The 12,905-nt window shown below is 40.0% G+C and overlaps 2 protein-coding genes across 5 annotated transcripts; one reads left to right on the plus strand and one right to left on the minus strand.

Moving 5' to 3' along the window:
- il12bb (interleukin 12B, b) lies at window positions 1-3,773 on the plus strand. The gene is made up of 9 exons (XM_010754546.3): window positions 1-141; window positions 958-1,045; window positions 1,191-1,292; window positions 1,516-1,695; window positions 2,508-2,613; window positions 2,700-2,869; window positions 3,039-3,202; window positions 3,296-3,411; window positions 3,508-3,773. The coding sequence occupies exons 2-9, from the start codon at window positions 958-960 to the stop codon at window positions 3,533-3,535; spliced, it is 954 nt and encodes a 317-aa protein (XP_010752848.2). The 5' UTR covers window positions 1-141; the 3' UTR covers window positions 3,536-3,773.
- A 223-nt stretch (window positions 3,774-3,996) lies between these two features.
- On the minus strand, window positions 3,997-10,057 carry ublcp1 (ubiquitin-like domain containing CTD phosphatase 1). 4 transcript variants are annotated; one of them, XM_010754547.3, is made up of 11 exons: window positions 9,875-10,030; window positions 9,279-9,445; window positions 8,886-8,977; window positions 8,320-8,405; window positions 8,108-8,223; window positions 7,919-8,017; window positions 6,990-7,027; window positions 6,689-6,787; window positions 6,165-6,281; window positions 5,934-6,061; window positions 3,997-5,412 (listed from the first exon to the last, which is right to left on the minus strand). In XM_010754547.3, the coding sequence occupies exons 1-11, from the start codon at window positions 9,982-9,984 to the stop codon at window positions 5,385-5,387; spliced, it is 1,080 nt and encodes a 359-aa protein (XP_010752849.2). In that variant the 5' UTR covers window positions 9,985-10,030; the 3' UTR covers window positions 3,997-5,384. The 4 variants fall into 4 exon arrangements, with proteins under 4 accessions (XP_010752849.2, XP_027129655.1, XP_019108658.1 ...); XM_027273854.1 differs by lacking the exon at window positions 9,279-9,445 and having other exon boundaries at window positions 9,875-10,057; XM_019253113.2 differs by lacking the exon at window positions 9,875-10,030 and having other exon boundaries at window positions 9,279-9,463.
- Window positions 10,058-12,905: the final 2,848 nt, after the last annotated feature.

A 12,905-nucleotide genomic window follows, 5' to 3' on the forward strand; every position in this document is an offset into this window, starting at 1 on the left:
TTCTGCTTCTGGCGTAGATAAATACAGCAGCAGCATGCTGAGTTCATGCAGACAAGTTGAACAGTCAATCAGCACAGACATCTCACCTCTGTTAGGTCAGTCCTGAGTTGTGATATTTTTGGATCGAATTCCGTCGACAAGGTAAAATCAACTATACTTGTTTATTTTCTGTTCTCTGCTTTTTTCCTCCAGCCCTTCATTCCGCACATATTCAGTCTGATGATTAACACCTGTTAGTCAGTCAGTCTCAGGTTGTAAGATAAATCTGAGGGGTCCTAAAGTGTTTCAGTGGAGAGGAATGCAGATAGAAACATCTTTCTGCTGTTTTGTGTGTTTGGTTTTTTTTATACAGTCGTCCCTCGCTATATCGCGGTTCACTTTTCGCGGACTCGCTGTTTCGCGATTTTTATCAGTGTAATTTTGCATGCTTTTTTTTACAGTGTACTGTACAGTATGAGCGCGCATTGTGTTCTGCGTCCTAAATTGGCTAAGGGAGAACCGCACTGCGTCCTAATTAAGGAAGTACTGTACAAAATGCGTGTAAAAAGCTGTATAAAAGTGTGTGGTTAGGGGTTTTACGGCCTTAAAACATGTATAATAATTGTAAAACTTACTTCGCGGATTTCGTTTATTGCGGGCTATTTTTAGAACGTATCCCCCGCGATAAACGAGGGACCACTGTACTGGCTATTTTTACTTCTTCAGCACCCTAATAAGGATAGAAATAAAACTTTATACTGAAGTATTTCAGTTTTGGGAATCTTTATACTTGTTAATATTGTACCTTTTATCCTGTTTATTTAAGGATTGTAATAACCTGTTACTTGTCAGATTCTGACTTGAATAATTAGATTTATGCATTTTAAAGAGTACCCTAACCTTTATAGGACATTAAAACCAATAGAAAAAATAGTTACAGTGCTTGTACTATACTAATTTATTGTCCTTTCTTTCTAGATGCGCACATTGTTCCTTGTAGTCCTGTACACTGGACTGTGTTGTTCTGACAGCAGCCAGGAAAGCATAGACACTCTAATGAATAATGGTTGGTGACTCCTCCTTTCCTTTCTCGACTGAACATCCCTCTTTCTTTTCATTTGTCTCTTCACCTCACATACAGAAAATGTTGACTCAAACCAGTCTGTGTGTGTGTGTGTGTGTGTGTGTGTGTGTGTCTTGTCTATGACTAGTTCTGGTCCTGAGGGTGTCTGATGGTGAAGGCAGCATGATGTATGTCCCTCTGACCTGTGGAGAAGCTTATGAAAACCAGCCTGTGTTTTGGAAGAAAAACGGTAATACAATTGTTACTAATACTATTACTACTGATAGTACCTGTGCCATTATGCTTGGTATCATATAACACGGTAACTTTACAGTGTTATATGATACTGAATACAGAATACAATATTATACTAATGAATCCTAAAAAAACAAAACTTCTTTAGTCAGGTGGATTGTTTTTGTCATTTTGAAGCAATGACATGATTGTTACATTGACTCATGTTCTTGTCCCAGGTGAGGTGCAGCCAGCACTGCAGGGGAACCAGGTCAAAGTCCTAGTGGAGGAGATGGATGGAGGAAACTACACCTGTCACCTTGGCCCAGAGGGGGAATACCTCAACCATACTGTGATCCTGATTCAACTAGAGCCAGACAACAGGACTGTCATACTGGAAGAAAAATCCCCTGAAGAAGGTAAGATAAGAAAAAAAAGACAGAGGGAGTGAGGAGGCAGGGGAAGAACAAAGAAGGCACACACTTCTGTTTTTGGACCTGACAAGAGTTATTTCACTGGAGGAGACAGAGGATAGATGTGACAGGACAGCTGAGATAAGAACGATGAAGAGGCAGAGAGCTGTGGCCCCAAAGAAGAAAAACGTTCAACAGATGAATGACAGGGCTTTGGTAAAAGGAGGATCACTTGTAGAGTCATGATGAGAAGAAAGAGGGGAAAAGAGAATATTAAAATGGAAAGAAATCAAATAGAGTAAGACAGCACAGCGTTAAATTCATGGTTACACTTTAGTGTATAGCTGTAGCATAAACAAACTTGGTGTGGTTTGTTCGTAGTCATCACAAACGTGTTGTTTCTAATCCCTGAAAGAAGAAATGAAACATGTTTCAAAAGGTTTTTCTCATCAGTCTTTTGCCACCTTTCATAAATTGTAAGAACCCGTGAAAGTTTTAAAAGCTTCAGCACAGTTTGTACTGAAAAAAACAAACATCCTTTCTCTGGTTTTGTGCCACAAGGCAATGTTTTATGTGCCCAATTGATGGAACAAAATGTTAAATATAGTGAACAGGCTGGTATGAAGCTGGCAATCTTGTTCACAGTAATTATATGACCTATATATGTCCTAAAATTAATCTTGCAATAATTTATCAATGTTTAAATGCTGGAACCTTCAAAAGAAAGTGCTATGAAACACAAAGGATGACGATATAAAGGACATAAGGAACATGAAGCACAGGCAGGTGGAGTGCTAACAGCGTTTCTGCTCCTCCAGGTCACATTCACTGTGCAGCACCAAACTATAAAGGCTCCTTCCACTGTGCCTGGACAAAAACAAGCTCCAGATCTAATGCTGCTGTGCTCCTGGTGAAAGCAGAGCGGTAAGGACACACAACCTAGTCATGTAAAGTAGATCTTGTATCCTGTTATCCTAGTATTGTACCAACCAGTTTTGTCTTCACTCTAGTCATTTGGAAAAGATTTCCTGTGAGCTGAATGCTAATGCATCAGGGGTTCACTGCCACGATGCCAGCTGTCCATACAAAGAAGAACAACACCGCATCTTCCTCACTATTTACATACACAGCAACGCTCGCCTGGAGGCCTACACAAAAGCTTTCTACCTGAGAGAGATTGGTAAGTGGTTGTGTTTTGATGTCTGTCAAGTGTTGGCAAAATGTTTCATGGCTTTTTCTTGAGTTTTTTATCCTATCCATGGATTCCCATCCATCTTGTCTTTTGGTAATGGCTGTGATCCTGCCCCTTCCTTCTTCACCTTATCCTTCTCCCTCCTCACACTTTTTAGTGAGGCCTGCAAAACTCCCTAATCTGCATAGCAGTGATGGGAAGGCATTCAGTTGGGACTACCCTGACTCCTGGGAGAAGCCCTGCACCTTCTTTGGCCTGCAGTATCAGGTCAAGGTGGTGCACAGTGGACATTCCTGTCATAGTGAACAGCACATAGTGATGGTAATCGACATTACACAGCTTTTGCATTTGCTAATTTCTGGTTTAACTATATTACTCCGTCTTTAATATGTCGCCTTCTCTCTTGTACACCAGGACACCATTGAGGAAAAAACCTTTGTAGTCAATGTCAAAGCCAGGAAGTACGTTTTCTGTGTGCGAGCTCAAGACAAGCACACTAGTGGGCCGTTTAGCCCCTGGAGCCACTGCATGTAAGTATATTACTGGGACCTCTGGGAGTAAGACCTGTTTTGACTGGGTTTGTCATGCCACCAACACTGATGTGATCTATACTGATCTGTCTCCAGAGTGACCAAACAGCAGGTGGAATGCTAACTTCTCCCGCTGGACTACAACCACAAAGGAAGGAACAACACGAAAAAAAATGGATTTAATGTATACCTGTACAGTATTTATTGATCCCTCATTTGTCTAAGTATATTGTTAAATCAGTCCTTTGTAATAAGATTGAGATCAATTCCTGATTCTATTTTAACTCCTATTTATAAGTAGTCTTGCAGAATTGTTGCCAAAATATATTTTTTAACAATTTGTAATAAATTGATTGAACATTTATCTTTGTCATTTTGGTCATTAGTTATGAAATATTTTACTACTGTAAATGTAGACAGACAGACAGATAGACAGATAGATAGATAGATAGATAGATAGATAGATAGATAGATAGATAGATAGATAGATAGATAGATAGATAGATAGATAGATAGATAGATAGATAGACATATACTCATTTAAAATGATTTAAGGAACAATGAAGAAAACAATAAATAAACAAATTAGGTACAAAAAGGGTTTATTGTCATATTTACAGCCAGGATGTCAGGAATGTGATGAAGGCAGATCTTAAGAATTCATTCAATTCAAGAACTGAAAAGGAGTCATAGTCCGATAGAGCTGTAAACCTGACGAGAGCTTCCTCTTCCCCCTGACACTTCCCCTTCTTCATCCACAACTTCAAATGTAAGTTGACAATAAGTGTGGAAACATTCATTTTAGTGAAACGGTAAAATGCACATTTTGTGCTGTCACTTTCTTGCCTTCCCATCATCGTCATCATCTTCCCTCATCCTCCGTTATTCACTAACATTTTAATTTACCAAAACCGTTCAATAAAAAACTCAAACTAAACTCAACCTAATGAATTCTGCATCAAAAAGCAACGTCACAAAAAATAGAACTAATATGCATATCCACCCATTCACCCATGGAAACCTGACCATCTATGTACCTACAGTACTATGCATGTATACAGTATACATACAACATCCTCCAACCTACAGGTCTGTGTCCAGTGACTCCTGCATACAAGTAACAAGTTCTCCATCAAAACGTGCACATACAACCAGTCTCGAGCTCAGCAGCTTTTAATGTCAGTAGCTTTGGGAATTATTGCATATTATTATCAAATTGTGAGGGTCACGTGTCAGTTTGATACTCAAGGACCATTACTCTTAACACATTGTGCCATAGACTCGCTGGATGTCGTTGCAGTAAACTGTGGATATATCCCCATTTCCTAAACATATAATTTACTAATTATTTCAAATTGCATTCTTTTCAAACCTTCTTTCTTAAAGATGTGTGTGTGTGTGTGTGTGTGTATGTATGTATGTATGTATGTATGTATGTATGTATGTATGTATGTATGTATGTATGTGTGTGTGTGTGTGTGTGTGTGTGTGTGTGTGTGTGTGTGTGTGTGTGTGTGTATGTGTATGTGTATGTTTTCACATTCATGCTGTACACCACATCCATCTGGAAGGTTTGAAGGAATTCAGATATTTTCAGGTAACATTGAACTGTGGCTGTTTCAGAAAACATGTATGAGACTGAGAGACGTTTGTGGATCACAAACCTATAAGTAGTTTTGAATCCACACAGTTGGCAATTATCATGCCGACTGATTGCCATTATTACTGTAAAAAAGGCAAATGATATTTTTTTGAATGTGCAAGATTCAGGAGAGACAGAGAACATGCAAGTATAGAATTTGGGAATCCCATCTCAGTCCTGAGCTTTTGAGTGCTGGTAGCTGGAGGGTTAGGTCTGTCATAAGGTTTGAAATGAGGGCTGTGTGGTAGTCATGTATGTGTGAATGTGTGTGAGAACTGGATGATGGGATGGCAGCGTCCAGCCAAGTCTTTGCCAAGGATGGAGTCCCTGCTCAGTGGTGCTGCCTCTTAGATAGGTACCTACACACACAGACAGACAGACAGACAGACAGACACACACACAGACAGACACACAGACAGAAACAGACAGACAGAAACAGACAGACAGAAACAGACAGTTCATTTTTAGACATATTTTGGTGAATTTATTTGGATTTCATTTGGATATTCATGTTTATCTCTCCCTCTCCCTTCATCCAACATACACCCCTTACTTTCAGGTGTTCACTCCGTTTCAGAAATGCTTTCTTTGCTCTTTTGCTGAATTGGTGTCATCATGGCAGTCTTAAGTGTACTTTACAGTGCTTGGACCGCATCTCAAGACACAGGCCTAGCTTGTTTTTTTGTTGTTGTTTTTTTTTTAAGGAAAATGACCTCAATCTTCTTATATATTGATATAATATTAATATAATATTGATATTTAATTCATTTTACGGGTATTTTAATGACCAATTCTACAAAGACAACTGAAGTATCTTAAGTATGCTGAGTGTTCTAATAATTCTGTCCATCACTGTACATACAAGCCTATGTGTGTCTACCTCTCCCAGTGTTTGTGGTTCAGACCACTGAAGTCATCAAGCTTGGCAATTTCTTTGAGATACTGAGCCAGTTTATACAGCTCCCTGTCCTTCTCCCTGTTAAGATGGGCCTTCATGAACGGTCGAATCTAACACACACAAAAACACACACACAGAAAGTACGTTTCAGCAAAAAGTGCATAGTGCTGACAATGGTGAGAGTTACAACAATGCTGACTATGCCGACTGTACCTTTAGTCCATTCTGCGGATTCATGAGGAAGTTCCGTCCAATGTCGTCAAACATTATGGTGTTCTTCCTGTTGTAAAATTCTGCATACTTTCCCCATATCACACCCAGGGGCTTCACCTGGATATGTGCATGTCATCAAACAAACTATCAGTGCTATCACCTCTTCACAATGACGCAAACCTCACCCAAAGCTTCATGAGGAAACATGTTGTTTCCATGTGTGGCCCTTCCTCAATGTGATCCCTCACCACTAGCACTCCAGTTTCACTCCACACTAAGTCGTGCCTTCAGCTGAGGAGGGCTCGCTAGAATGTAAACAAACAGGGAACGCAAGTGCAAAGCAGTCCTCACCACTCACACAGTTAGATGCCATGTTTGCCAGATATGGTGCTGTATACATACTTCTACTGTGGTTACAGTTAGTTTTCATCACTGTAGATGCTAATCCAACCAAATCTAAAGATGTATTTCTTCAGTGCAACACAGGCCAAGATTTACATTTCTGATGAGCTGTGTGTACCAACCTCCACAACGCCTCTCTTAGGGGTGTGTACTGTGATCATCGCTGCACTGTCCAACATGAATGTAATCTTGTAGTTTGGGTTGTCTGTCACTCCCAGCTCCTACAGACAGACACACAGACACACAGACAGACAGACACACACACACTCGTAAGAGTGTTCCTATTCATCCAGTTTAACTGATTAACACTGCCACCTTTTGGCAAGAAAAGCGGAGGTTTCAATCAATCATGGAACCTCCGTCTGATCCTGTCTGAACCCCCACTAATGGTAACAATCCAGTGACACAAAGTGGAATGCTTACTTTCATTTTGGCATCAATCCACTTCATACTTGTAGCAGCTGAGGAGACAAAGCACATGCGTAAGATGTATAGAACACAGGTTCTTTGAGAAGAAATAAATCTGGGGCAACAGGACGACCTGTCCATAGAGAGAGGGATATTATAGTCACATTTCCAGCACAATGGATGATTCTACAGACAAAAGCATGGTTGTGCCACAGGTACACCAGTGTTATCCGGTGTGGCCAACCTCTACATGGAAGATGTAGAAAGCAGAGCTTCGAGAACAACATCCTGCCACTGGTTCAGATATGTGGACGACACATTAAGAGCCAGCAAATCAAAGCATTCACAGAGCACATCACATGACAGGACGTTGTAAACAGCAGCTTGCCTTTCTTTGACTGTGACATACACATTAATGAAGACAGAGGCCTCCACATTGGGGTGTACAGGAAACTCACACACAAAGACTAATATCTACTCTTCAGCTCTCAAGACCTCATGTGATTCCAACCACTGTGGTTCATTCACCTCAGTACTCATAGATCTACAACCAGTTGCCAGTTACAAGTCCAGTTGCCCCCGATTGAACTTTTCTCAAAGAAAGATGACCTGGGTGACTACAGAACAAAAGCAACAGGGGACAGAGAGGATATCAAGAAAAACAAACGGCCCTAAGACATGGACTTTATTCATTCATCTTCCCCAGGCCACTAGCAAGTTTGAACCCAATCCTGTGAGATGACAGTGCTAACCACTGCACAGCCCCTGGATACAGAAAAAAACTTTTGGACTGAGGCCATCTAGTGGTCTAGTAGTTAAGACACACTATCCAATTACAAACAATACTGCATGCTGACGAGGAGAAGAGAAGAGAAGAGAAGAGAAGAGAAGAGAAGAGAAGAGAAGAGAAGAGAAGAGAAGAGAAGAGAAGAGAAGATACATACACCAGATGACAATGTCATAGTCCTCGTAGGCTGATGTCAGAAACTCGTGAAGATATGGTCTCATCAGCTCCTGACCCGTTTCTGCACATGACTTGTGATCTAAACACACATAGATCTGGATTAGACAAGGAACTAATAGTCTTTCAGTCATATTACTTAGAGACAAATGTTGGTGTCACTGTAATTCACCAAACAGTGTGTAGTCCACATCCAATACTAGAAGCCTCTTTCCTTCTCTGGGGGGGTTTAGCTCCTCCACCTTGTAATCTTTAACTCTGCGGGCTATTTTAGCCAGGTTCTCCTCTCTGCAGACACAGACCAACGATATATGTATTTCCACACAGCCTCTCATGAATTTCATCTTGCTTCTATACAGCCACAGACACAAAACAAGATCTAACCTGTTCTCCACTTCGATGACTTCCTCCTCGATGTCAAAATCATTGACCACGTCATCATTCTCTGGGGGAGGGGCTAAAACTTCTTCCTTCACGAAACAAAACATGTGCACAGTAAATACGATTATTTGGGCAACATGTGAGCCCAGAAAAATGACAACACTGTAGTCAACTTAATGAGCATGATGGGAGGTAGTGACCCAAAGTCTTAAACAACAGGAGAGGAAAGATGCTTATCATGTTTGTCTACAAATTCAAATTAGATAGATAGATACATACACATACATAAATACAAGATACATTGAGACACCATGACATAGCAACAAGAATATATACACATTTATCACATTAAACACATATAACCCTCCCTGTCCTGTGCATACCCCCCCTACAGTGGTTACCGGGGTGCTTTGTTTAGGGCTGCTATAGCAGAGGGTACAAAGCTCCTGCCATAGCGAGCACGTTTGCCAGTCACTCAGGCTTAGGTCTAGTATGAGAGGAACAAGTACTTCAGTCATCCAAATCATCCAGATTTAAATAGAGTCTGTTAACTGCTCATAGCCACCTACCAGGCTCTCCTCTCTGGTACCCATCATCATGATCTTAGTGTTAGGCTTCAGCTTCAAAGATCCCAGCTTTACCTCATCCTCTGCAGGTTTACCTGAAGGAAGGAAGGACAAAAAAGAAGGGATGGGAGGAGATGGAGATTGAAAAGAAAATATGAGATGCAAACAGGTAACAGGCTGAGAGATGGATTCATTATAAAGGTGGATTAACATGACCAAAGCCAGGAAACATGCAGGGGTAGATTTATACGATTAGAAGTTTGTTTCACTGAGAAGTTTCAAACTAATTGTTAACAGCACAATAAATAAAGTCCTGATATCTTGGTTTGGATATCATGTTGCATTATTTACACAACTCTCTCAGGTAGAACACACTGATCAGCGATGCCCTCTCACCTTTGACCTTGAGTCCTAGTAGTTTCTGTCTCTCTGGCAGCACCCCGGTCAGAGTCTTAATGGACTGTTTCAGGTCCATCACTGTGTCCTCCTCAGACAGAGAACTGATGGAGTACTCATGACCTCCCCACTTTATGATCACTGATACTGACATGGCACACACAAGTCTACACACACACACACACACACACACACACACACACACACACACAGCTGCAGCTGGAGTTAGGTATGCACAAGTGCACACACTTTGAAGCTAATATGTCCAGCTACAGAACAGAACACATGTACACATACACCTTGCAGAGAGAGAACAGATGTCAGCCTGTGACTGTCTGCAGCTCAAACATTCAAAGTAGCTAATGATGAAAGACAGAGGAAAACATGACGTCACTATTGTTAAGCAGGTGTTCTTTGGCGGTCTAATTACAGACAGCACAGTCAAACGTCACCTAATGCTAACAAACAGTAAGAGTCCTCATGTTGATATTTTTAGCATGAGACGGCTAACACTGACTAGCAACAATGTAAACACGCGGGCTAAACAGCCAGCTGGCTAACATTAGCTGACTGAGCTACACGATGTGTGTGCTCACCTGGCAGAGTGAAGAGTGAGCTGACATGTACTGCTCCACACACGCTGCCAAAGGTCGTCCACAAGTTCAATGAATGGATAAAGAGATGAAGAGAGCTGTTCTTCATTCATCGACTGATGCACACTGCTGCCTGGCGGCCGGAGTCCTACCGGTAGTGACGTAGCGGGGGAAGGGGTGTGGGGGTGTGTGGGTGTGTGTGTGTGGTGTGTGTGTGTGTGTGTTTGGGGGGGGGGGGGTTACCATAGCGACCATATTGCAATAGATTAACATAAAACGTCATTAACCTACTTAAACCTATAACTAACTGTAACTTACAACTAAAACTAACTATGAAATAAGATCAAATCAAATCAAATCAAATCAAATCAGTTAAGGTAAGATAAATGACCACCATGATCTGGTGCAGTACATCAGATGTAATGTAATAGGTTTATGTTTAATACTGTACATGGTCCCATTAAATAAATGGATGAAAAAAAAAATTAAAAAATAAGAGAAGATAAGATAAAATTAATTAAAATAAGTTAAGATAAAATAAAATAAAATAAGATAAAATAAGTTGGTGTATCGTTCAGCATATGGATCCTGTAACCTATAATTCAGTCAAACCATTATTCACTCTTTTACAGGAGTGTTAATAAAGTTTTTAACTTCATATTTGCTCAGGACTACCCTGAAAGTAGCAGCGACTGTTGTGAAATGAAATCTAAATTGTGATTGTAGATGTCTGTTGTCACTTAAAAATATCACCTCTGGTCCAGTGAATGAGATGGGGTCATGTGCGTGCAGTTGAACCTGGCAACAAATGTTTAAATTTACATTCCATGCAGTGAATAAAATAAAATGACAACATCATGGAAACTACAGCTTAGTTACTGATCTGCACTCTCCCGTCTGAGCTGTAGAACTTACACATTCACTCTTGGCCTGCTAATAATAAATGATGAGATGAACATAGTTTCAGTGTCCGCATTGTAAAATTGGAAGAAATGGAAGGTAAAAGCAACGGGAACACAGTGTGGTGTGGAGATTTTAATGCTCATAATACACTATGGGGGAGTGAGAAGAATGACCGCAATGGGGAGATAGTGGAGGAATTGTTGGATGGGAAGAATCTGGTTTGTGTGAATGATGGGAGAGGGACGAGGATAGATGTAAATACTGGGAAGGAGTCGGTTTTAGATCTGACAATAGTGACCAATGCATTAGCTCCAATATGTGAATGGAATGTATACAAAAAAGGGACTATAGGAAGTGACCATTATCCTATATTTAATAGAATAAATATAACAACAGTACAGGTCACGGAGAGAGTAGGGGGTAGATGGTTAGTAGATAAGGCTAATTGGGAAGAATTCATGAAGGAAGGGGAGGAAAATCTGTCTCAGATTAGTGATAATATGGAAGTGGACATGATGGATAGGGAAATAAAGCAGGGGATCATATCAGCAGCAACCAACTCTATTCCTAAAAGTACAGGCAGGAAGGTGAATAAGGCAGTACCATGGTGGGATGAAAAATGTAAACAAGCAATAAAGAACAGAAACAAAGCGTTTAAATTAGTTAAAAGATACCATAACTTTCAACACCTGATCCAGTATAAACAAGCACAGGCAATGGTAAGAAAAACAATTAGACAAGCAAAGAGGTCGTATTGGAGGAAGTTTTGTGGATCAATTGGGAGCACCACTAAGATAGGAGAAGTTTGGGGAATGTTGAAAAAAATGGGTGGAGATAGAAAGGATTGGAGTTATCCAGTCCTAAGTTCTGGTAATAAAGTGGCTGTAACCAATAAAGAAAAGGCGGAGTTGATGGCTAAGACTTTTGTTGTTGTGCACAGCTCAAATAATTTAACAGAGGAGGGAAGACAGGGCAGGGAAAAAACTAGAAATGAAAACAGGGAGGTGGTAAAAAGAAAGGATAGTAGGGAAAACGAATTAGATGTCCCATTTACCATTGGAGAAATGAAAAGAGCAATAGCCAAAACAAGAAGGAGTGCACCAGGTAAAGATCAAATATGTTATACTATGATTAAACATCTAAGTGAGGGGGGATTGGTGAAAATATTAACATTATACAATAAAGTCTGGAAAGAGGGTAAAGTCCCACGAAGTTGGAAGGAGGCGATAATAATCCCAATCAGGAAGCCTGGAAAAGATCCAAGTAAGACAATAAACTACAGACCCATAGCACTTACATCACATATAGGTAAAATAATGGAGAGAATGATTAATGAGAGACTCATGTATTATATTGAAAAAAGGGGATTGGTGAATAAATATCAAAGTGGATTTAGAAGGGGTAGGAGCACAATGGATCCAGTATTGTGTTTAGAAGATGACATCAGGAAAGCACAGGTAAATAAAGAAACGGTGGCAGCAGTGTTCTTTGATGTAGAAAAAGCCTATGACATGTTGTGGAGAGAAGGTTTGATGATTAAAATGCATCAAATGGGAATTGAGGGAAACTTATTTAACTGGGTTATGGATTTTTTAAGGGAAAGAGTTATTCAGGTTAAAATTGGATCAGAGATATCAGAAAGCTATATTGTAGAGAATGGTACACCGCAGGGGAGTGTTATAAGTCCTACACTATTTACAATAATGATAAATGATATTTTTGATAATATACCTACAGGAATGGGAAGATCTCTGTTTGCAGATGATGGGGCATTATGGAAGAGGGGAGGCAACATAGATCATATAGTTAAGAAATTACAGGAAGGGATAGATCAAGTGGAAAAATGGGGAGCAGAATGGGGTTTTAAATTCTCGGTGGAAAAAAGTAAAGTAATGTTCTTCTCAAAAAAGAAAATCAGTGAAAATAAAAAGTTAAACTTATATGGAAAGAATTTAGAAAGGGTAAACAGTATGCGATTCTTGGGAGTGATTTTTGATTCTAGATTAACATGGAAAGAACATGTGAAGGGAATAGTTAAAAAAAGTAAGGGAGTGTTAAATATTATGAGATGTTTGACTGGGCTAAATTGGGGAGCTGATTTTATGTCCTTAAAATATATATACGTAGCATT

This window comes from Larimichthys crocea, chromosome XXII (genome assembly GCF_000972845.2).
Source record: "Larimichthys crocea isolate SSNF chromosome XXII, L_crocea_2.0, whole genome shotgun sequence".
In the NCBI taxonomy this organism is placed as follows: Eukaryota; Metazoa; Chordata; class Actinopteri; family Sciaenidae; genus Larimichthys; species Larimichthys crocea.